General features: G+C 43.3%; 1 protein-coding gene across 6 annotated transcripts in view; it reads right to left on the bottom strand.

Moving 5' to 3' along the window:
- OCA2 (OCA2 melanosomal transmembrane protein) overlaps nucleotides 1–24,965 on the bottom strand; it is a 535,577-nt gene that overhangs the window by 359,562 nt on the left and 151,050 nt on the right. For all 6 annotated transcript variants that reach the window (XM_053582039.1, XM_053582042.1, XM_053582040.1 and 3 more), the window contains 3 exons: nucleotides 6,651–6,798; nucleotides 4,842–4,899; nucleotides 2,793–2,901 (listed from right to left, as the gene is read on the bottom strand). In XM_053582039.1, coding sequence (XP_053438014.1) covers nucleotides 2,793–2,901; nucleotides 4,842–4,899; nucleotides 6,651–6,798 — 315 coding nt within the window. The remainder of the gene's footprint in view (nucleotides 1–2,792; nucleotides 2,902–4,841; nucleotides 4,900–6,650; nucleotides 6,799–24,965) is intronic.

Genomic DNA, 24,965 nt, shown 5'->3' on the forward strand with positions numbered 1-24,965 from the left:
AATCTTCTGTACAACAAAAGAAATAACCAACGGAGTAAATATAAAACTTACAAAATGAGAGAAATTATTTGCTAGCTATATATCTGATAAAGGGCTAAGATCCAGAATCTGCAAAGAACTCAAATAAATCACCAAGATAAAAACAAACAACCCCATTAAAAAGTGGGGAACAGAAGGCTTTCAGAAGAAGACAGACACATGGCCAAGAAATATATAAGGAAAATGCTCGACATCACCACACATCTGGGAAATGCAAATTAAAACTATAAGGAGATACCACCTTATCCCTGTCAGAAGGGACATTATTAAAAAGTCAAAAAAATAATAGATCCTGGTGTGAGTGCCCAAAGGAATACTTATGCACTGTTGGTGAGACTTCAAATTGGCACAACCTCTTTGGAGAACAGGATGGAAATTCCTCAAAGAAATAAATGTAGGCCAACCATTTGATCCAGCAATTCCACTACAGAGTATCTACCCAAAAGAAAATAAGTCATTTTGTCAAAAAGACACCTGCAACTTGAATGTTTATTGCAGTACAATTCACAATTGCAAAGATGTGGAATCAACCTCAGTGCCCATCAGCTGCTAAATGGATACAGAAAATGTGCTGTATATACTATGTGTATATATGTGTACTTATATGTATAACACACACACACCATAGAGCACTACTCAGCCATAAAAGGGAATGAAATAATGTCTTTTGGCTGTAACAGGAGTCCATTATCTATGTGAAGTATCTCAGGAATGGAAACCAAACACTACATGTTCCCACTAATAATTGGGAGCTAAATGATGGGCACACACAGGGATGTAAAGGGCCTTAGAAACCAAGAAGGAAGGAAGCTGGGAGGAGGTAAAGGGTAAAAACTTACCTCTTGAGTACAATTAGCACTATTCTGATGACGGGCATGCTAAAAGCCTCGACTTAAACACTATACAAGCTATCCATGTAACAATAGTAATGTGCTCCCTTAATATTTTGAAAAAATATATATTATTGATGGACTATTTCCAAATTCTAACAAAATAGCATGTAAGCTCTCATATATTTTCAGGTTTGTTTTTTTTTTTTTTTTTTTTTGTAGAGACAGAGTCTCACTTTATGGCCCTTGGTAGAGTGCCATGGCATCACACAGCTCACAGCAACCTCCAGCTCCTGGGCTGAAGCGATTCTCTTGCCTCAGCCTCTCGAGTAGCTGGGACTACAGGTGCCCGCCACAGCACCCGGCTATATTTTCAGTTTTTAAAAGCCTGTTACATTCTTTGAAAGTAAAATCAAATAAGATTCAAAGCAAAATAATCTGTGAATAGCCAAAAGACTTCTCCAATGGAAACCTTTGCCCATACAACACCAGTTTCATCGTCTTTGTTCTATTACCACTGGTAATCACCTAACGTTCTTGTAGTGATAACAGGTTTACAACGTTAAAATTACATTCTGTCTGAGTTATAATAAAAAGTAATTACACTGCAACAATTTCTGGGTGTAACCACCAAATGCAATTGCAATTCAGGACGTTTTCTGCACTCTAGCTCTGGCATTCTGCCCTACTTCATCGAGATTCTAAGTGCAACAGCACTCAGGTGGGAATGAATAATGCCTCTCAGCACACAGCCAAGCCCAGGCTGCCTGGCAAGTTGGAGTTGAGATTATTTAGGGGAAAAAATTCTGAGAACCTGTGAACACAGAACAATGAAACTGGAAACAAGTCAGAAGTATACACTTCACACACTATTTGGGGGACTCTAGAAACATGGCTTCTTTACACAAAACAGAAAAGGGACACTGGCTCTCAAGTGTTTATATCAGCACCCAGGGACCAAGCAATGGTGCTGACATACACTTGATCCACCTGTTTCACAGAATTTAGAGTCTTTGCTTCTACAGCAATTAACATTCCTCAAATTTTACAGGGAAGCAAGTTTTTATAAAAATTAAGATAAAACTAAGATATTTTAAACATCTTGGCAGAACTCACTTTCGGGGAAAAACTATGCATAAATCTTTCGTTAAATATAAGACTCCCTGAAATCACCTCAAACAAATCTTTGCCATAAACCTGTGCGTGCTTTCATGAGGGGAGGATCTGGGAAAAGGTTTTTGCTTCGTTTTGTTTTAAATAATGACATGAATAGAGGTAACTACGAGATCGATTGAAAAACTCAAAGCAAAGTTGAGAATGTTTATGGCCGGTGGAGGATGACAAGGGTTGACACATGGGTGGCAAGCTCCCCCGGAAGGACAGCCATGTCTCAGATGGGGACAGGCCTGGCCCCAAACACAGGGCTGGAGAGCGTGGAAAGATCAGATCTCACAGCCGTAGCACAGCAAAGTGAAAGAGAAGACACCAGGGGAGAACGTGGGAGAGAGATGCCGCTGCCCGGGGAAAACGCAAGTGCCAGATGCGATGCCAGACAAGGGGCGGGGGGGATATGTAGCTCCCTACGCCCCTCACAGGGCCCCATTTCATCACCACATTGAGATGCACCAAAGACAAACTGGCTGTGATGAGGGGATTTTCTGTGTCTTCTGGGAACAGTTTAAAGATGCTGGACCCTGGAGGGGCTGAGGGGTGCACACCTACCTCTTTCCCCCCTTTCTCTCCTCTCAAACAAAGTAAACAAGCAGCAAAGCCTTGCTGGGTGCCACACCAGCCGCAGCAGCACCCCAATCTCAGCCTTCTCTGGCCTGCTCACCAGCACACCTACTCTGAAACTTGCCCTTCCAGACTGTGACATCACCTGCAAAGCCTGTCAACAGAAGCTAACAAAAAGATTAGACTTACCAAGATCCAAGTGAATGCCAGGGACAAATGAATTGAGAAAGAAGGTGAAGATGACGAATCCCAACACTGTCAGGCACTTGGCGAGCAGGACCCCATCTGATATCCTGTGCTGTAGAAGAGAAGCACACAGCTCATTGGCTCAGTTCAGCCTTCTGACCCCTGCAACGTGTCCTTCATCCTACATGACTTGGATCACTACATTTCTTTTTACGATGAAAACTGTGACATCTCAAACTTGAAGAAAGGTAACACGTCAGGAGGAAAACTGTACAGATTCAGAATTGCAGCTTTCAGAATCTTTACGAAAAATAAACATTATAGGTGTGAAATGAAGCACAACCCTTTTATATGGCACTTGACTAAGCAGCTTTTCAGAAGAACATGGAGACTGTATAGCTGGTCCTGGCCATGCCCAGCACTAAATGAGATGACACATGCATTCATTGCTGAATATCACTGCAGTCACCAGATGGCCCAGAAGAGCACTTCAGACGTGACCAAAGTGATATTCAGCAATAAGGTGTGTAGCACTTCTCCTAGGGTGACTTTGTGGACTCAGTTGCCCAAGCTTCATATCTCTGTGATCACAGAAACCCATAGATCTATAGAAACATGAATATACCTCTATATAACTACAGATCACTGTATCTGTCTTGGCTGAGACACAGCACTAGAACAGCCAGTGAAAGATGTTCTCTCTTGGTTCCTCCAGGCACACCATTAGAGCTGCTTCCACCAAAACCATAAGCATAACCATGCATGTCATTCAACCACCCTGCAGGATGCCCACCCTCCTTCCTGCCCCCTCTGTAGGCTCTACTCATCTTGCCCTGCCCACATCCAGGGAAGGCCGATTTTGCTGCTTGATTCTGTGCTGGAGAATCAGGAGCAAAGGGTCATGGCCGGAACAAACAGAAAGTGCTCAGAAGACAGCAATGGAGGCTCTTGTCAGCTGCCACGGGGACACCAAAAACCTTCCTGGGGTCACATGAAACTAGGAAGTGGGTCCTGCCACAGCCAGCTCAAAAGCCAAAAGCAGAGGAATAGGCAGTCAAGTAGTGTTCCAGCATCACTCGGCTGCTGCACATGGAGGTTTGTTTTGGGTGTCCATTAGAGTTGATCCTTTTAGCTCTCTAGGGTCATTTCCCAAACATGATATTTACAAGCCCTCACGTCTGCCCTCCATCTCTCCCCAACCCTCACTCACCAGTGGTTCACAGTCCATACTCTAACTCTGGTTAAAACAATGTACTCATGGAAGGCAAGCAGAGTCTGTACAGACATGGGTCTGGAAGTATGCGAGCAACACCCTTCCTCTCTAACTCTGGCTGTCTGTGGGGGCCGAGTTTGCGAATGGAGTCCACAAGCTCCAGTCCTCTAAGACCACATCTCCCCCCAGGACACCAACCATTTAATCTCCTTTAGCAAAGGGCAGAATGCTATATTTCGATAGTGGATATTTAATCTCTCCCTAGAAAATAAACTATGCAGATGTGAAATTTCACTGAGATGCAGAGGACTCCTGACAGATCTTGAGCAGGGCTCTCTCAGCTGGGAGAGGGACCCTCAGCATCTGCAGGTGCACTGAGAAGGTCACCACAGCAGGAAAATGAACAAAATAAAAACCCCAGAAGTCAGAGCCATCAGCAGCACACACACATGTCCGTGTCTGTCCCCAAAGCCACTCAGCCCCTCACCCCACATCTCATAGGTCCCAGCTGCTGCCTCCTTTCTGCAAAACGAGAACCTGGAAACCTGCCTTTCAGGGTCAGCAAGGGCTAGCAGAGAACAGAGGCCTATGTGCCTCACCAGGGCACACGTGAAGGGCACCTCAAAGGTCATATTAAAATGTTAACTTTCCAATTTCCTGACAGAATACACATACATGCCTGGAAAACATTTTCTCTCACTAACTCATAGAAATAAACATCTTGGGAACAACTACAGGAATAAAAAGAGAAAACGGTTTTTAGTCGTAACTTCATGTGAGGTAAAGCAAAGGAATCGATGCTCTCTCCTTCAAAAAGAAGAGTCAGAATCCCAACATACCTTTTTTTGTAGCTCCTGGATGTTGGTCTCCCAATTTTTATCTTCTTTTGAGATTTGCCTAAAGAGAAAAGGACAGCTCATTATTTCCCCAGCATAGCCAAGTAAGGGCAGGACTTGCCTTATGGACTGGGGAAGATGCTTGTTCTGGATTTCCAAAGACGAACAATACATAAAATGAACCTAATACCAGAACGTGTGCACAGTGCCTGTAAGCTCAGGAGTGCGGGACGTGTCCTGAAGAGGCTGTGCCACCCTACCAACTGGGCAAGACTCTGATTGTCCTCGTTACATATGTTTTCTACTTTTCCAGGTTTCTTTGTTTCCAATGAGGGCATTGTCCTTTTACATTTACAACTAACTTGGACAGCTAACTAAAGACAAAAACAGTAAAAGACATGCCACTTCCTTTAAAACTGATCAACTTTAAGGAGTTCTCAGATCTGTATCCCCCTGCTGTGGCAGGTCCTCCTACACATTTTAGGCCCCTTTCCTTAGCTCTCACTTGCCCGACCTGTCTAACCTTTCCAAGTCAGCCCACCCTCTCTGGTTACTTGTCTGCACACCAGTCAGGAGAAAGTAGTCTCAGTGAGTGTTACAAGAGGTGGCCACACAGTCCTCCCAGGTCCTAAGGACATCACAGCAGGACCAGTCAAATGACATTCCAGATGATCTTTAAACAGAGACTATAAGAACTGCACAAGAAGGAGCTGCCTTAGGCTGTCCTCATTCTGATCTGCTCCTCAGCAGCTGTGTGGCCAAGGGAAGGCACAGTCCTCCCCAGGCCTTGGTTCCCCACCTGTGACTGACAAACATGAACTCTGGGGCTTGGTGAATCTCAGCCCTAGCCTACAGCCAGTAGGCACAATGCTGCTCCTTCAGCATCACTGGGCAGAGGCAAGTCCCAGACTTGGGGGGAGGCCAATGCTGCTGTACTCTGGACTGTGAGCTTCTCCCCACTTACCGACTAGACCTCGAGACAGCCATGCCGGAGGACCCCTCAAAAGTTGCCTGGTCTCAACAGACTGCAACATGCAAGCCACTCTCGGTTCTGACCACAGGGGGCCACATCCCCCTGACCTGCTGCACTTCTCACCCCACCCACTCCCCAGCTTCAACACTCCTCATGGGCTGATAGGCTCCCACTTTTCTGGTTGGAGCTTCCAGTGGGAAGACTAGTGGGAACTCACTTGTCATAGCCAAGAGGAAAGACTCATTAATTCCTGTTACCCTGCAAGTCCCAGCTTTGATTAAAGATGAATGCCAGGAAATGAACTGAATAGGACTTTGGTATTCTTGGGGTGCCTGAAGATTAGCTACTGGGAGGATATGCTGTCAGGTAGATTTCCTAACTGTTTCTGATCTCTGTTGTACAGTAATTCTGAGGTGGGTGATGTGAGGCCCAGCAGCTGGTGACATGAACTCAGTCCCCAGTGCCACTTCTTCCAAGCTGGGGAACCCTGGGCTCATTGCTCAAACTCTCTGAGCCTCTGCTGTTTGGTCCCTTAAACTAGGCTAATACCAGCACACACCCTGCAGAGCTAAGTGAGGGTTCGATAAAACACACCATAAGAGGCCCATTGGCAGCCCCTAAAATTAGTCACTAGTGTGAAGCTAGTGTCACTGCCTGGAGTGCCAGGGATGCTCTGAAGAGCAACAACATCACCTCATGTCACTTATGTATTGTGTGACATCTGGACATCACTGGGGAGGCAGTGAGCAGGCTGCTCGTGCCATCCCACCAGCAAGCATGACCTCTAACCTGAGAACCGCTGCTGCAGGCAGCATGTGTGGGCTGAACCTGCCTGGTACCTGTGGAAGGTGCGCAGCCTCCGGGCAAGCAGGTGCTCCAGTGCCAGCACCTTCCCCAGCAGCAGGGTGCGTACGGCTGTCTCCTCACGACTGGCTGGGCTGATGCGCTGAGCCGTCAGGCGCCAGACGTGAATCTCATGCTTCAGTTCTGGGAGAAAGGAGAATGAATCTTGCATCTCCCAGGACCTCAAACATGTGCAACACCGCCCTCTGCTCACCACCACCCCGGACATGGCAGATGCCCCCCTGATGTGCAAGCAGCCCATGGGCACACACGACCATGGCTTCTCAGCACAGAAGTGATTGGGACACAACCAGATGACAAAGATGACATCTAAAATTTAACATGGAAGCAAAGTAACACAATTTCAACTCTTTGAGTGAAGAATAAATTTCTTTCTTGAACAAACACATCAGTGCCAACACCCAAAATCCTTCAGGTCTGCTTTCAGCCAAGACCTACACGTTGTCCAGTCTTCGAGGGATTTTAGGAGTGGATCCAGTGAACATTAGAATACAAGTGAGAATCTCAAGAGGTAGTGTGCAGGACTCTCCACAGTGGCACCTGGTACAAGGCAGGAGATGCAGATAGCCCTCCCTCCCAACCAGCCCCTGGTGAGTTTAAGTCTACTACACAGGAAAGACAGAGATAGGCAACCTGATGAAATTCCAAAAACAACAGGATGAGTGGAATTTTCACCCACCACTGAATTCAGACACCTTCTGATAGAGAAGAGAAAAATGATATGTTGTATCACTGCAAGATATTAAAATATTTCATAAAAGCTTCCATTTAACTTCAACTTTACCATTAATAACATGATATAAGTTTCTTGAAAGTTTCATTAAAAGACTATATATAGAAGAAAGCACAACATTAACCGGACAACATGGATCACACCTACAATCCCAACACTCTGGGAGGCTGAGGCAGGCGGAAATCCTGAGCTCAAGAGTTCCAGACCAGCCTGAGTAAGAGCCAAACTCTGTCTCTACTAACAGAACTAGCCGGGAGGTGTGGCAGGTGCCTGTAGTCCCAACTACTTGAGAGGCTGAAGCAAGAGGATCAGTTGAGCCCAGGAGTCTGAGGTTGCTGTGAGTTGATGCTACGGCCCTCTGGCACTATACCCAGGACAACTGAGACACTGTCTCCAATAAAAAAAAAAATTAAAAAAAGGTAGAGGGGAGGCGGAGACAAGATGGCGGACTGAAGCCAGCTTTCAACAAAGGCTCCCGTCCAGAAGGAGAGTTAAGGGATAGGAATTTAGTAAGTATCCTGGTGGACTTGAGCCTCACCAAGAGAGAAGGCTGAAGAACGCACATCAACACCGCTGAGGCAAGTTGTGATCAGAAGGACGCAAACAAAAGGTACAAAATCCACCACCAAGCGGACGTGAGTCCCCCTCCCCCATGAGACCGGCTCTAGAGCCCCAAAATTGAACAAGCGGGCAGAAATTAAAGGCCCTCCCACTACACTCCACGCGAGAGACCTTCTAAAAACTGGACCTACCTCCCCTACTGGGGTGCCGTGGCGTTCTCCTGCCGGACATAGGGCTAAATAAAACTTTGGGAATCCTTTGCCGGCAACCCTGAATCCCTGGCGCTCCCCTCCTGCCCACTGAGGTCTGGAGGCCTGTCCCCCAGGACTTCGGATCCTTGGGTGATTTCTCAAGGGGAGTGGACAGTCCCCGAGTTGCGACTGGTCAGCATTGACTCTGAGGCGCGCCGAGTGAGGAGAGGGCACGGGCTGAGGGGGAGTCACACCTCGCTGCACTTCCCTGCGGTGCAGTGCACCAACCCTCCCCGGGCATAGGGGGCCCAAGACTGAATAAGACTCTGGCCTCCCCGCTGAGAGCTGAGAACCCCTACTCTCACTCGGGGTCTGAGGGCCTATCCCCCCGGAGCTCGGATCCTTGGGTGATTTCTCGAGGGGAGTGCACAGTGCCTGAGCTGCGTCAGGTCAGCGCTGACTCTGGGACACGTGAGCGAGGAGAGGGCACTCTGCTGAGGGGTAATCAAGCCTTGGCAGCACTTCCCTGCGGTGCAGTGCAGGAGCCCTCCCCGGACCGTAGTGTTGCGTAAAACTGAATGAAACTCTAGCTTCCCCCCGCCCCACTCCCAATCGGGGTCTGGGGGCCCATCCCCCAAGAGTTCTGATTCTTGGGGGATCTCTTAAGGGGTGTGGACCCAGCACAAACTGCGGCCGCTCAGTGCTGACTCTGGGGCGCGGGACAGAGGAGAAAAGGGTCGCCTGAGTGCCCGCACCAGAGCAGCAGTTCCCTGGAGGTAGATCAACAGCCGTTTTTTCTTTAACGGCAGAACGCTCACTTCTGGATATTCTGAGGCCACGCCCCCTGTCTCCCTGGGCAACCAGAGGAGGCCACCGGTGACACGGCTCACAAACCCGGAAGCCTCCAGGGCGGGGCCAACCCAGAGAGGTGTTCAGACGCAATTCTCCAGCAGCAAAGACGTTTGAACTCAAAACAGCCCATCTCCTGTAGGCGACAACAGGAACAGAGACAGAACCTCACAAAGTTGTCTGTTCTGTTCTGTTCTGTTAGCAGCATCCATCAGGGACGGGGCTAAGCCTGAGTGAACACCTCCTTCCCATCACCTGCATCAAACACTCAAAGATGTCAGGCCCCATCTCCTCCTGCTAGATAGCGGCAGTCTGCAGGGGCCTGGCAGACTTCCTTGCGATTCAGGCAGGTGCAAACCCCTGGAGTGTCTGTTCACTGCAGGCAACTGGGTTAGCCATCTGCAGAGATACCAGTGACTGGGTCCGACGGAGGGGCAAAGTGGGGAAGGAGACGTCAACCTTCCCAGACTGCTCTGTTTGCTGGGTGGCTCCTCCTGACTCCTCGCTGCACAGGGGTGAGCTGTGTCAGAGGAGTCACCAGGCCCCTGTGATCCAGTTCCCAGAGACCTCTTGAACCCTTCCACCCGAGACAAGTGCCGATTGAGACAGTTGATTCGGACCTTTTGAACTGGGCTAATAGACTGAGGACTTTTCAGGCGGTACCCTGGGTGTGCGATTGTAGGAAGGTTTGCTTCTCCTTTTCCAAGGGGCCAGAGGTGGGCAGGCGGGGTGACTTAATTGCAGATTTTTCCACACAGCTGAGACTTCAAGCCAGAGTAGAAGTTGCAATAGGATCGAACAGAAACCAGCTGAAAACAAGACAGAACCACTTTGCTCCACCACACCAGACAGGGCAACAGTTTCTCAGGCCACAACACTGTACGGGCCCTCGATAAAACCCCAGGGGAAAAACCAAAGGGAGTAAACCATGGGGCGGAATCAGCGGAAAAACTCTGGTAACATGAATAACCAGAATAGATCAACCCCCCCCAAGAAAAGATACGGCAGATGTGATTGAAGATCCCATTCATAAACAACTGGCTGAGATGTCAGAAGTCGAATTCAGAATTTGGTTTGCAGACAAGATTAATAAAATGGAATTAGGAATTCAAGGAGAAATTCAAAAACTGTCTCAAGAATTTAACGAATTTAAAGACAAAACCACCAAAGACTTAGACACACTGAAACAAGAACTTACAGCCCTCAAAGATATGAAAAATACAGTAGAATCCCTCAGTAACAGAATGGAGCAAGCAGAAGAAAGGATTTCTGACATTGAAGATAAAGTCTTCGAATGCTCCCAATCTCTCAAAGAGGAAGAGAAATGGAGAGCAAAAACAGATCACTCACTCAGAGAGCTCTCAGATAATTCGAAAAAAAACAACATAAGGGTTATAGGAATTTCAGAGACTGATGAAGTGGCTGCCAAGGGCACAGAGGCCCTTCTACATGAAATTATGAAAGAAAATTTTCCAGACATGCCTAGAGAATCTGAAATTCAGATAGCAGACAGCTTCAGAACCCCAGCACGATTCAACCCCAACAAGCCATCTCCCAGACATATCATAATTAGCTTCACTAAAGTTAACATGAAAGAGAAGATTCTCAAAGCAGCCCGGCGAAAGAAAACTATAACGTACAAAGGTAAGAATATTAGAATAACTGCAGATCTCTCTGCTGAAACTTTTCAAGCAAGAAGAGGCTGGTCATCAACTTTTAATCTCCTAAAGCAAAAAAACTTTCAACCCAGGATCTTGTATCCAGCTAAACTGAGTTTCATCTATGATGGAGAAATTAAATACTTCAATGACATTCATATGTTGAAAAAATTTGCCATAAGTAAACCAGCTCTTCAGGATGTTCTCAGACCTATCCTCCACAATGACCAAACCAATCCTATACCACAAAAGTAAACTCACTCAGAAACTTCGGATCAAACTCCAACTTCCACACTGGCGAAAGGATTAAAAACGTCCACTGGACCTTTGAAAAACTCGATACCCAAAATTCCACCAGACTTATCAATACTCTCCATCAATGTGAATGGCCTAAACTGTCCTCTAAAGAGGCATAGGTTAGCTGACTGGATACAAAAACTTAAGCCAGATATTTGTTGCATACAAGAGTCACATCTCAACTTAAAAGACAAATACAGACTCAGGGTGAAAGGATGGTCATCCATATTTCAGGCAAATGGTAATCAGAAAAAAGCAGGTGTTGCAATTTTATTTGCAGATACAGTAGGCTTTAAACCATCAAAAGTAAGGAAGGACAAGAATGGTCACTTCATATTTGTTAAGGGTAATACTCAATATGACGAGATCTCAATGATTAATATCTATGCACCCAACCAGAATGCACCTCAATTTATAAGAGAAACTCTAACAGACATGAGTAACTTGATTTCCTCCAGCTCCATAATCGTTGGAGATTTCAACACTCCCTTGGCAGTGTTGGATCGATCCTCCAGAAAGAAGCTGAGCAAAGAAATCTTAGATTTAAACCTAACCATCCAATATTTAGATTTAGCAGACATCTACAGAACATTTCATCCCAACAAAACTGAATACACATACTTCTCATCAGCCCACGGAACTTACTCCAAAATTGATCACATTTTAGGTCACAAGTCTAACCTCAGTAAATTTAAAGGAATAGAAATTATTCCATGCATCTTCTCGGACCATCATGGAATAAAACTTGAATTGAGTAACAACAGGAATCTGCATACCCATACAAAAACATGGAAGTTAAATAACCTTATGCTGAATGATAGTTGGGTCAGAGATGAGATTAAGAAAGAAATCACCAATTTTTTGGAACAAAATGACAATGAAGACACAAACTATCAGAACCTCTGGGACACTGCAAAGGCAGTTCTAAGAGGGAAATTTATAGCACTGCAAGCCTTCCTCAAGAGAACGGAAAGAGAGGAAGTTAACAACTTAATGGGACATCTCACGCAACTGGAAAAGGAAGAACATTCCAACCCCAAACCCAGTAGAAGAAAAGAAATAACCAAAATTAGAGCAGAATTAAATGAAATTGAAAACAAAAGAATAATACAACAGATCAATAAATCAAAAAGCTGGTTTTTTGAAAAGGTCAATAAAATAGATAAACCTCTGGCCAACCTAATCAGGAAAAAAAGAGTAAAATCTCTAATATCATCAATCAGAAACAACAAAGACGAAATAACCACAGACTCATCAGAAATCCAAAAAATCCTTAATGAATATTACAAGAAACTTTATTCTCAGAAATATGAAAATCTGAAGAAAATAGACCGATACTTGGAAGCACGCCACCTTCCAAGACTTAACCAGAATCAAGTGGAAATGTTGAACAGACCCATATCAAGTTCAGAAATAGCATCAACTATACAAAACCTCCCTAAAAAGAAAAGCCCGGGACCAGATGGTTTCACGTCAGAATTCTACCAAACCTTTAAAGAGGAATTAGTACCTATATTACTCAACCTGTTCCAAAATGTAGAAAAAGAAGGAAGACTACCCAAGACGTTCTATGAAGCAAATATCACCCTGATCCCCAAACCAGGAAAAGACCCAACAAGAAAAGAAAATTATAGACCAATATCACTAATGAATATAGATGCAAAAATATTCAACAAGATCCTAACAAACAGAATCCAGCAACACATCAAACAAATTATACATCATGACCAAGTTGGTTTTATCCCAGGGTCTCAAGGCTGGTTCAATATACGTAAATCTATAAATGTAATTCAGCACATAAACAAATTAAAAAACAAAGACCATATGATTCTCTCAATTGATGCAGAAAAAGCTTTTGATAATATCCAGCATCCCTTCATGATCAGAACACTCAAGAAAATTGGTCTAGAAGGGACTTTTCTTAAACTGATAGAGGCTATCTACAGCAAACCCACAGCCAATATCATATTGAATGGAGTTAAATTGGAATCATTTCCACTCAGATCAGGAACCAGACAAGGCTGCCCATTGTCTCCATTGCTTTTCAACATTGTAATGGAAGTTTTAGCCACCGCAATTAGGGAAGAAAAGGCGATCAAGGGTATCCATATAGGGTCAGAAGAAATCAAACTCTCGCTCTTCGCAGATGATATGATTGTGTATCTGGAAAACACTAGGGACTCTACTACAAAACTCCTAGAAGTGATCAAGGAATACAGCAGCGTCTCAGGTTACAAAATCAACATTCATAAATCGGTAGCCTTTATATACACCAACAACAGTCAAATTGAAAAAGCAGTTAAGGACTCTATCCCATTCACAGTAGTGCCAAAGAAGATGAAATATTTGGGAATTTACCTAACAAAAGACGTGAAAGATCTCTATAAAGAGAACTATGAAACTCTAAGAAAAGAAATAGCTGAAAATGTTAACAAATGGAAAAACATACCATGCTCACGGCTAGGAAGAATCAACATTATCAAAATGTCCATACTACCCAAAGCAATATATAATTTCAACGCACTCCCTATTAAAGCTCCACTGTCATATTTTAAAGATCTTGAAAAAACATTACTTCGTTTTATATGGAATCAGAAAAAACCTCGAATAGCCAAGACATTACTCAGAAATAAAAACAAAACAGGAGGAATCACACTACCAGACCTCAGACTTTACTACAAATCGATAGTGATCAAAACAGCATGGTATTGGCACAAAAACAGAGAAGTAGATATCTGGAATAGAATAGAGAACCAAGAGATGAATCCAGCTACTTAATGCTATTTGATTTTTGACAAGCCAATTAAAAACATTCAGTGGGGAAAAGATTCCCTATTTAACAAATGGTGCTGGGTGAACTGGCTGGCAACCTGCAGAAGACTGAAATTGGACCCACACCTTTCACCATTAACTAAGATAGACTCTCATTGGATTAAAGATTTAAACTTAAGACATGAAACTATAAAAATACTAGAGGAGAATGCAGGGAAAACCCTTGAAGAAATTGGTCTGGGTGAGCATTTCATGAGGAGAACCCCCCGGGCAATTGAAGCAGCTTCAAAAATACACTACTGGGACTTGATCAAACTAAAAAGCTTCTGCACAGCTAAGAACACAGTAAGCAGAGCAAGCAGACAGCCCTCAGAATGGGAGAAGATATTTGCAGGGTATAACTCTGACAAAGGTTTAATAACCAGAATCCACAGAGAACTCAAACGCATCAGCAAGAAAAAAACAAGGGATCCCATCGCAGGCTGGGCAAGGGATTTGAAGAGAAACTTCTCTGAAGAAGACAGGCGCACGGCCTTCAGACATATGAAAAAATGCTCATCATCTTTAATCATCAGAGAAATGCAAATCAAAACTACTTTGAGATATCATCTAACTCCAATGAGACTAGCCTATATCACAAAATCTCAAGACCAGAGATGTTGGCGTGGATGCAGAGAAAAGGGAACACTTCTGCACTGCTGGTGGGAATGCAAATTAATACATTCCTTTTGGAAAGATATATGGAGAACACTCAGAGATCTAAAAATAGATCTGCCATTCAATCCTGTAATTCCTCTGCTGGGCATATACCCAGAAGACCAAAAATCACAACATAACAAAGATATTTGTACCAGAATGTTTATTGCAGCCCAATTCATAATAGCTAAGTCATGGAAAAAGCCCAAGTGCCCATCGATCCACGAATGTATTAATAAATTGTGGTATATGTATACCATGGAATACTATGCAGCCTTAAAGAAAGATGGAGACTTTACCTCTTTCATGTTTACATGGATGGAGCTGGAACATATTCTTCTTAGTAAAGTATCCCAAGAATGGAAGAAAAAATACCCAATGTACACAGCCCTACTATGAAACTAATTTGGGACTCTCACATGAAAGCTATAACCCAGCTACAACTTAACAATAGGGGGAAGTGGGAAAAGGGGGGTGGGTGGAGGGAGGGGAATCGGTGGGATCACACCTGTGGTGCATATTACAGGGGTATTTGCGAAACTTGGTAAATGTAGAATGTAAATGTTTTGGCACAGTAACTGAGATAACGCCAGAAAGGCTATGTTAACCACTGTGATAAAAATGTGTCAAATGGTTTATGTAGTGAGTGTATGATGCCCCATAATCATATCATTATATACAGTTATGATTTAATAAAAAAATTAAAAAAAAAAAGGTAGAAAAAATATTTTCGTAAACCACCCCTTATGTGCAATGCACCACACTACACATCACAAGAATTAAACATGAAATTAGGTGGCCTCCACATGGCTGGCAGGAGGCATGAACATGGTGGGCCTGCCTCTCCCCAGATAGCCATAGGCGGCTGCCCAGCCATACTGGGAGCACTACAGGCTGCCTACACATGAGGACTTTGAGTCCTTCTTGGTGGACATCAGTCTTTATCCTCATCTGTACTCACAAGCATACATTGATTTTATTTCTATTTTTTATTTTACTTTTTTTATTATTATTTTTTATTAAATCTTAACTTCATATATTGATACATTTGTGGGGTTCAGGGTACTGATTTGATATACAATGTGAAATGCTTACACTGAACTAAGTAACACGTCCATCACAATTATACTAATTTCTTAATAGTTTTGAAATATACCATTGCATCATGTACATTAGGTGAGGTCCCCCCAATTCCTTCCCTTCTCCCATATCCCCACTCCCATCCCCTCTCTCTCCTCTTCCTTTCTACTTTCTGGACTATAGTTATGTTTTGCCATTCATATGAGCGTATAGGGCAATTATATATTGATTTCATAGTAGTATTGAGTACATTGGATACTTTTTCCATTCTTGAGATACTTTACTAAGAAGAGTATGTTCCAGCTCCATCCAGGTAAACATAAAAGATGTGAAGTCTCCATATTTTTTATGGCTTCGTAGTATTCCATGATGTACATATACCACAATTTGTTAATCCATTCATGGGTCAATGGGCACTTGAGCTGTTTCCATGTCTTGGCTATTATGAATTGGGCTACAATAAACATTATGGTGCAAATGTCTTTGTTGTAAAATAATTTTTGATCATCTGGGTATATACCTATCGTGTTTCCCTGAAAATAAAACATCCTCTGAAAATAAGACCTACTTACAGGTTTCCTTCTGGGTGAAATATAAGGCATCCCCCCGAAAATAAGGCCCCCCCAGGCTCTGTCTCGGAATGAAAATTAATTTACATAAACTGGTTGCTAGGGCCGCCCCAACTGGCATCTAGCAACCAGTGACATTATGTGCAGTCCTGACGTCACTGCTGTGTGGAGGCGGAGCAGAGGTCAGAGTGAGCGGTGAGCGTGGGTGGGAGAGAGGAGGAGACTTTCGCAGATGCATGTAGAAGAACAGGAGGATCAGAGCAGATGGGTTGCGGCCAACAATAAATGTGTACCATATTCTTCTTCATGGAAAAAATAAGACATCCCCTGAAAATAAGACCTAGTGCATCTTTGGGAGCAAAAATTAATATAAGACACTGTCTTATTTTCAGGGAAACAGGGTAGTAGAGGAATTGCAAGATTGAATGGTAGGTCTACTTTTAGTTTCTTGAGTGTTCTCCAAACTTCTTTCCAAAAAGGTCATGTTCGCTTGCATTCCCAACAGCAGTGTAGAAGCATTCCCTTCTCTCCACATCCATGCCAACATCTATAGTTTGGGGATTTTGTGATGTGGGATAATATTACTGGAGTTAAATGATATCTCAAAGTGGATTTGACTTGCATTTCTCTGATGAATAAGAATGATGCACATTTTTTCATGTGTTTGTAGGCCATGCACCTGTTTCCATCAGAGAAATTTCTGTTCAAGTCTCTTGCCCACATGGAAATGGGGTTATTTATTCTTTTCTTATTGATTAGTTTGAGTTCTCTATAGATTCTAGTTATCCTACCTTTGCCAGAAGCATAATCTGCAAAAATCTTCTCCTGTTCTGAAGGTTGTCTGATTTTCTGTGTTCTTGGCTATGCATAAGCTTTTTAGTTTGATCAGATCCCAGTAATGTATTTTTAGTGTTGTTTCAATTGCCCACAGGGTCCTCCTCATAAAATATTCTCCCAGGCCAATTTCTTCAAATATTTTCCCTGCACTTTCTTCTAGTATTTTTGTAGTTTCATGTCTAAAGTTTAAATCTTTTATCCAGTGAGAATCAATTTTTGTTAATGGGGAAAGGTGGGGGTCCAGTTTCAGTCTTCTACAGGTCACCAGCCAGTTCACCCAGCACCATTTGTTAAATAGGGAGTCTTTCCCCCACTGAATATTTTTGATAGGCTTGTTCAAGATCAAATGATGATAAGTAGCTGGGTTCATCTCTTGGTTCTCTATTCTGTTCCAGTTATCTCCCACTCTGTTTTTGTGCCAGTACCATGCTGTTTTGATCACTGTAGATTTATAGTATAGCCTGAAGTCTAATAATGTGATACCCCCTGATATGTTTTTATTTCTGAGTAATGTATTTGCTATTTGAGGTTTTTTCTGATTCCATATAAAACTATTTTTTCAAGTTCTTTAAAGTATGACAATGGTGCTTTCAAAGTAGAAGTACTATTTTTTCAAGTTCTTTAAAGTATGACAATGGTGCTTTAAAAGGAATTGCATTAAATCTATAGATTGCTTTGGGTAGTATGGACATTTTAACAAGGTTGATTCTTCCCAGCCATGAGCATGGTATGTTTTTCCATTTGTTAAGATCTTCAGCTATTTCTTTGCTTGGAGTTTCACAGTTCTCTTTATAGAGATCTTTCACATCCTTTGTTAGGTAAATTCCAAGATATTTCATCTTGTTTGGCACTATTGTAAAAGGAATAGAGTCCTTGACTATATTTTCAGCTTATTGTTGGCATATATAAAAGTTACTGACTTGTAAGTATTGATTTTGTATCCTGAGACGCTGCTGTATTCCTTTATCACTTCTAAGAGTTTTGAAGTTGAGTCCCTGGGATTTTCCAGTTTTGAAGTTGAGTCACTGATGATAGTATCATATCATCAGCAAAGAGTGAGAGTTTGATCTCCTCTGACCCTATTTGGATACCATTGATTGCCTTCTCTTGCCTGATTGCGAAGGCTAAGACTTCCACTACTATGTTGCATAGCAGTGGAGACAGTGGGCATCCTTGCCTCATTCCTGATTTCAGTAGAATTTTTTTTTTTTTTTTTTTGTAGAGACAGAGTCTCACTTTATGGCCCTCGGTAGAGTGCCATGGCCTCACACAGCTCACAGCAACCTCCAACTCCTGGGCTTAGGTGATTCTCTTGCCTCAGCCTCCCGAGTAGCTGGGACTACAGGCGCCCGCCACAAAGCCCGGCTATTTTTTGGCTGCAGTTTGGCCGGGGCCGGGTTTGAACCCGCCACCCTCGGTATATGGGGCCGGTGCCTTACCGACTAAGCCACAGGCACCGCCCCTCAGTAGAATTTTTTTAAATTTAACACCATTCAATATAATATCAGCTGTGGGTTTGCTGTAGATGGCCTCCATCAATTTAAGAAATGTCTTTTCTATGCCTATTTTCTTAAGTGTTGATCATGAAAGGATGCTGGATATTATCAAAGGCTTTTTCTGCATCAATTGAGAAAATCATATGGTCTTTGTTTTTTATTTTATTGATGTGATATATATATATATGCATATGTTGAACCAACCCTGTAACCTTGGAATAAAACCAACTTGATCATGTTGTATAATTTTTTTGATGTGTTGTTGAATTATGTTTGCTAAGATCTTACTGAATATTTTTGCATGGATATTCATTAATGATATTGGTCTATAATTTTCTTTCTTTGTTGGATCTTTTCCTGGTTTGGGGATCAGGGTGCTGTTTGCTTCATAGAATGTGCTGGAAAGTATTCCTTCTTTTTCTATGCTTTAGAAAATGTTGTACAATGTAGGTACTACCCCGTTTCTAAAATATTCTATATTTTATTTCTACTAAAATAAGACAGTGTCTTATTTTAAGGTGTGCTCCCAAAGATGCGCTAGGTCTTATTTTCAGGGGACATCTTATCTTTCCTGTAATTAGGTCTTATTTTCAGAGGATGTCTTATTTTCGGGGAAACAGGGTAGTTCCTCTTGAAAGGTTTGATAGAATTCAGACGTGAAACCATCTGGTCCCGGACTTTTCTTTTTTGGGAGATTTTGTATTGTTGATGCTATTTCAGTGATTGATATAGGTCTATACAAGATCTATAATTCTTTCTGGTTGAGTCTAGGAAGGAGGCATGCTTCCAGGTATTGGTCCATTTCTTTCAGATTTTCATATTTCTGGAAATAGAGATTTTTGTAGTAATCATTGAGGATTTTTTGAATTCTGAAGTATCTGTTGTTATTTCTCCTTTATCATTTCTGACAGATGATTTAGAGATGTTACTTTTCTATTTCTGGGTAGGTTGGCCAAAGGTATGTTGATTTCATTAATCTTTTCAAAAAACCAACTTTTTGTTTCATTGATTTTCTGAATGATTCTTTTGTTTTCAATTTCATTTAATTCTGCCCTAATTTTGGTTATTTCTTTTCTCTGCTGGATTTGGCGTTGGAATGTTCTTCCTTTTCCAGTTGCTTGAGATGAACCATTAAATTGTTGGCTTCCTCTCTTTCTGTTTTCTTGATGAAGGCTTCCAATGCTATAAATTTCCCTTTTAGGACTGCCTTTGCAGTATCCCAGAGGTTTTGATAATTTGTGTCTTCATTATCATTTTTGTTCCAAAAATTTGGTGATTTCCTTCTTAATCTCATCTTTGACCCAGCTATCATTCAGCCTAATATTATTTAGTTTCCATGACTTTGTTTGACTATGAAGATTCCTGTTGCTGTTGAGTTCAACTTTTATTCCATGGTGGTCCAAGAAGATACAAGGAATAATTTCTACGTTTATAAATTTGACGTGGTTAGACTTGTGTCCCAGGATATCATCAATTTTGGAGGATGACCTGTGGGCTGATGAGAAGAATGTATATTCAGTTTTATTAGGGTGAGATGTTCTGTAGAGGTCTGTAAATTCCATTTGTTCTAGGGTCAAGTTTAAGTCTAATATTTCTTTGTTTAGTTCCTTCTTGGAGGATCTATCCAAAACTGTCCAAGGGGCATTAAAATCTCCAACTATTATAGTGCAGGAAGTATCAAGTTGTTCATATCCATTAGGGTTTGCTTTGTAAATTGAGAAGCATTCTGGTAGGGTGCATAAATGTTAATTATCAAAACTCTTCATGTTGAGTGTTTCCCTTAACAAACATGTAGTGACCATCCTTATCTTTATTTTTGTTGCTTTAAAGCCAATTGTATCTGCTACTAAAATTGCAACCCCTGCTTTTTTCTGGTTTCCATTTGCCTGTATTATAGAAGTCCATCCCTTCACCCTGAGTCCATTTTTATCCTTTAAAGTAAGGTGAGGTTCTTGTATGGAGCAGATATCTGGTCTGAGTTTATGTATCTAGTCAGCAAGCCTGTGTCTCTTTAGAGGACAATTTAAACCATTGACATTAATTGAATGTATAAGCCTGGTTGTGTTTTGGGTGTTTTTCAGATGTTTCAGATGTTTTGGATGTTTTTCAGATGTTCAGTGGACATTTTTAATCCTTTCACCACTGTGGAAGTTGGGTTTTATTCAAAAATTTCTGGGTGAGTTGACTTTGGAGGTGGAGCATTGTGCTGGTCATTGTGGAGGATGGGTCTGAGAATATCCCTGGAGAGCTGTTTTAATTATGGCAAATTTCTTCAACATGTCTATGTCATTAAAGTATTTGATTTCTCCATCACTAATGAAACTCAGTTTGGCTGGATACAGAATCATGGGGTGAACATTATTTTGTTTTAGGAGATTGAAGGTCAATGACCATCTTTTCCTGGCTTCAAACATTTCGGCTGAGAGGTCTGCAGTCATTCTGATACTTGTCCCTTTGTAGGTGATGCTTTTCTTATGTCTGGCTGATTGCAGAATTTTCTTCTTCATCTAACTTTGGCAAAGTTAATCACAATGTGTCTAGGAGATGCTTTATTTGGATTGAGTCTTTCTGGGGGTTCTGAAACTGTCTTCTATCTGAAATTTTATACCTCTTGAAATGCTTGTGTAATTCTTCTCTGAAATCTCTTGGAGTAGAGCATCTGTACCTTTAGGACCATCCTCTTCTCCTTCGGGAATTCCTATAAGATGAATGTTTGATCTTTTGGAGTGATCCCACAACTCTCTCAGGGAATGATCATTCTTGGCTCTCCATTTGTCTGCTTCTTTGAGCATTTTGGAATGTTCAAAAGCTTCATCTTCAGTTTCAGAGATCCTTTCTTCTGCCTGGTCAACTCTATTACTGAGGAATTCTACTGCATTTTGGAACTCCTCAACTAACGTTTTCATTTCCTTGAGCTCTGCTATCTCTTTTCTCATTATGTCCATCTCTTTGGTAACTTGGCCTTTGAATTCATTAATTTCTTGAGACAACTTTAGAACCTCTCTTTGGAATTCAATACCTATCTTTTCTTCCATTCTATTTATCTTATTTGAAATCCATATTCTGAATTCAATTTCTGACATTGCTGCCATTTTTCTATGCATAGCATCTTCAGTTATATCTCCCTTGTCATTTCTTATGGGGGGTTGATCTACTCTGGTTATTCATGTTGCCAGAGTTCTTCTGTTGGGTTTGCACCATGTTTATTTTCCACCATTTGGTTATTAGAACTGGTAGAGTGAGATTGAATTGGGGTTCCCAGATAGTAGAGATAGCTGCTTACCAAAGCACTAAGTTTTGTAATGTGGCTTATCTCATACAACCTTACAAAGGCCCCTTTCAGAGTTTTGGCCGAAGACTCTGAGGACCTACTAGGTGAGAGAGCACAAGCTAACTCTGTTTTGATATCACCCAACCTCTACCCTATCCTAAGAAACCACAGTATTAGGTTTAAATCTCGACTATGAAGAGATATAAACAGCTGCAGTCCCCAGCCCCCACCCTTCAGTCTTTTCCACTATAGAACTTCAAAGGTCAACCTCAGAATGTCCCAGAGTGGACAGCCCCAGACACAGGTTCCAATTAAATTGTCTCAGGCAGTGCAAACCCTGCTCAACAGAGGTATTCAAGGGTCTCTAACAGCACAACTGGGGCCAAGGATCCACACTCCCATCCACCAGCTCCAATCCACACTGTTGTCTGCTTCCCTGCTCATAGGCCCAGTTGGAGCCAGGCACAATGCCCCTGCACACCGGTCTCAGTCCACCGGTCTCCAGCTAGCCTCTGCTTGCCAGACCAGCTGGAGTCAGAAGACCACGCCCCTGCCTGCCAGTCTTGGTCTACTGCCTGGAAAGCCTCTGTTCACAGGCTGTGTTAGTCAGGACATTGCACTCTGCCTGCAGGTCTCAGTCCTCACCCAGTAAGCCTCCGCTCATCAGCTTTGCTGGAGACAGGGGACCACGCCCTAGCCCTCAGTATTGGTTCACACCCATTAAGCCACTGATCAAGGGTTCTGTTGGAATCAGGGAACCATTTCCTTGCTCTCAGGTCTCAGTCCATGCCTAGCAAGCCTCTGCTTGCTGGCCCAGCAGGGGCTGGGAAACCAGCCCTGTCTGCCGAACTCAACCACTCTCCCTCTGTGGGTGCTGTCAGAGCCAGGGGTTCTGCACCCTGTCCCACCAGACACAGCCAGAACCAACGGTCAATACCACCACTGGCCAGGCAGAGTCATAACCAGGGACTGCTCTTCCTCCCACTGAGTGTCCCTTTCTTCCCACACCCTCTTTCTTCCCCTTTAGTAACAGATTCCATCCTGATGGTTGGCAGTCCACACTATGCCCAGATCTCTCAGGAAAAGACCAAACACTCTATGCTGTGCAGGGGGCAGAACTTCAGAGTGCCATGCGAGGGGGAAAGGGTGGACTGGGAGTTTGGACTTGTGTGGAAAAATATCTGTTCAATTTTATGCCTGGATGGGTGGTATCTAGGTTCATAAGTGGGACCTCCCTAGAGAAAGAGACCTGAAGTTTAGCAGCTCTCTCCAGCGAGGTAAAATGAGAAGTCTTTTGTTTCCTGCTTGTTCGCAGATAGCCAGTGGCAGGCCTCCTGCTTTGGGGAGGGGGTCTCCCATCCTCTAGTTTATAGGTCTTGTACCTATAATTTGTTTTCTTGAATGCTCTTCCTTGAAGTTACAGCTTGCCGAACTTCTTTCTTGGCTTAGCTCCCCATCTTTGGCTTCATAGAGTCTGATTCTGTCCAGTTTTACTTCCTCTGCTCAGAAGCCTCTGCTGAGGATTGCTACTAGATGGCCATCTTCCCAGAATTCCCAGACATTTATTTTAGAAATCCTGATGACTTCCTTCTTTTTAGAGATCATTTTGATGGAAGTATCTTCACTGACAGTAAAGGCCTGAAATATCCTTCCATGGTAGAGGTTGCTACATTCCAGAACATAGCCAAAAAGAAGCCAGGACTGGGAGCATTGAAGACTGTCCAGAATATAAAAAGTTTTAAGAAGGAAAGAAGAGAAGTCCAGAGCCAACCCTGAAACTCTCCTGGGAGAGACAGAGAAGACGAGATAACCCATTGCCAGCAGGAGCTCATGTGAACTGGACGGGGTTTGGGGAGGAGTGAAGAGGTACCAAGATGGGGGGAGGCATCTGCCCCTGACAGAGGGATGAAAGGCGGCCAGGACAGCAGTGCCCTGAGGAGGCCACAGAGAGACAGGGAAGATGGCAGAGGGGGATGACAGTCCTGCACCCAGACAGGAACAGCTGGGAAACAAGGTCTTTATTAAACCCTAAAAGAAAAAAAGAAAGATGGAATTAGAGGACCACAGCCTGGAAGGCAGGGCCAGCACAGAGGCAAGGCCAGCAGTGCCCCACAGACCTAGGAGGCAGCGTGAACATGGTAGGCCCAGTGGAAAGAGTAACACCACCATCAAGGACCCTCATCCCCCACCATGTGGCAGAACTACTCCACAACAAAGCTGAGTTAGGCGGAGAGATGCAGGCTGTGAATGAGGACTGCAAGGCTCCAGCAGAAAGAGCAAGCATACACAATGTGCTGAAACCAGATGGAACAATTTCAGTCAACACTGTCTCCACCAGAGCCTCCGCCTCAGGAAGATGAAAACCCTTTAGAATTGAGATTCATAATATGTTTTAATTCACGCATACTGACACTTTGTAGCTCACTTATTAAAAGGGACCTGGGTGTGATTTAGAGGCCTCTTAGAAAAACAGATGCTGAATTCCCTTTGAGAAGTCTCTCACTTCATCAAAGCACCTATAAGGTTACCATGACACAAAAAGAAGGAGAAAGACTTGGAGGAAGAAGGAGAGGGCAGGAAAGACTGATGAACTCACTCTGAAACTCTGAACACAGAAATGCTATGTCCAGACAGGAGAGGGTGCTGGGCTTTGATGTGTCTGCACAGGGGACGACACCAGCCAAGTTCAGACAGGGCCAGTATTTCATCCATTGTTCTGAACCTCATTACATAAGAGGTATCATTAAAAACCCATTATAAAGTACTTTCCAACTGCTCTTTAAAGAGAGAATGGTGATGGCCACTTTCCAAAGCTCCTGATCAGCTATCAAGAGTTTCCACATCAGGGAGGTTCTGCTGCAGAGCCAGCCCACAGGGGCAGGCTGGAGAGGAACCAACACAGCACTAGGGACACTGGCCTTCCAGGCCCCAGCTCCTTTCTGCAGTCACGTCCTCTCCAGAGGCATCCTTGGCCTCCTTTGTGCACACCTAGATCCCACCTGTCTTCTAACCCACCAGATCAGAAAGGATGAGCCACTCAGCTCAGCAAAACTGATGCATTTCACTCAGATAATGCATTTTTATTTTCCTAGTTGTAGAATGAAATACATGATTTACAAAGGAATTTAGTTGAAAGGGAGCTCACTTCCTGTACCCAGAACTCAGTTTGCCCACACGTGTTCACCGGTTAGGTCCTCCATATCCCCAACACCCCCCTGCCCTGCCTGATCTGCTGGGCTCTATGACTACAGGCCCACTGGTGCTCAGCAGTCTCCCAAGC

The sequence above is a fragment of the Nycticebus coucang genome, chromosome 2 (assembly GCF_027406575.1).
Source record: "Nycticebus coucang isolate mNycCou1 chromosome 2, mNycCou1.pri, whole genome shotgun sequence".
In the NCBI taxonomy this organism is placed as follows: Eukaryota; Metazoa; Chordata; class Mammalia; order Primates; family Lorisidae; genus Nycticebus; species Nycticebus coucang.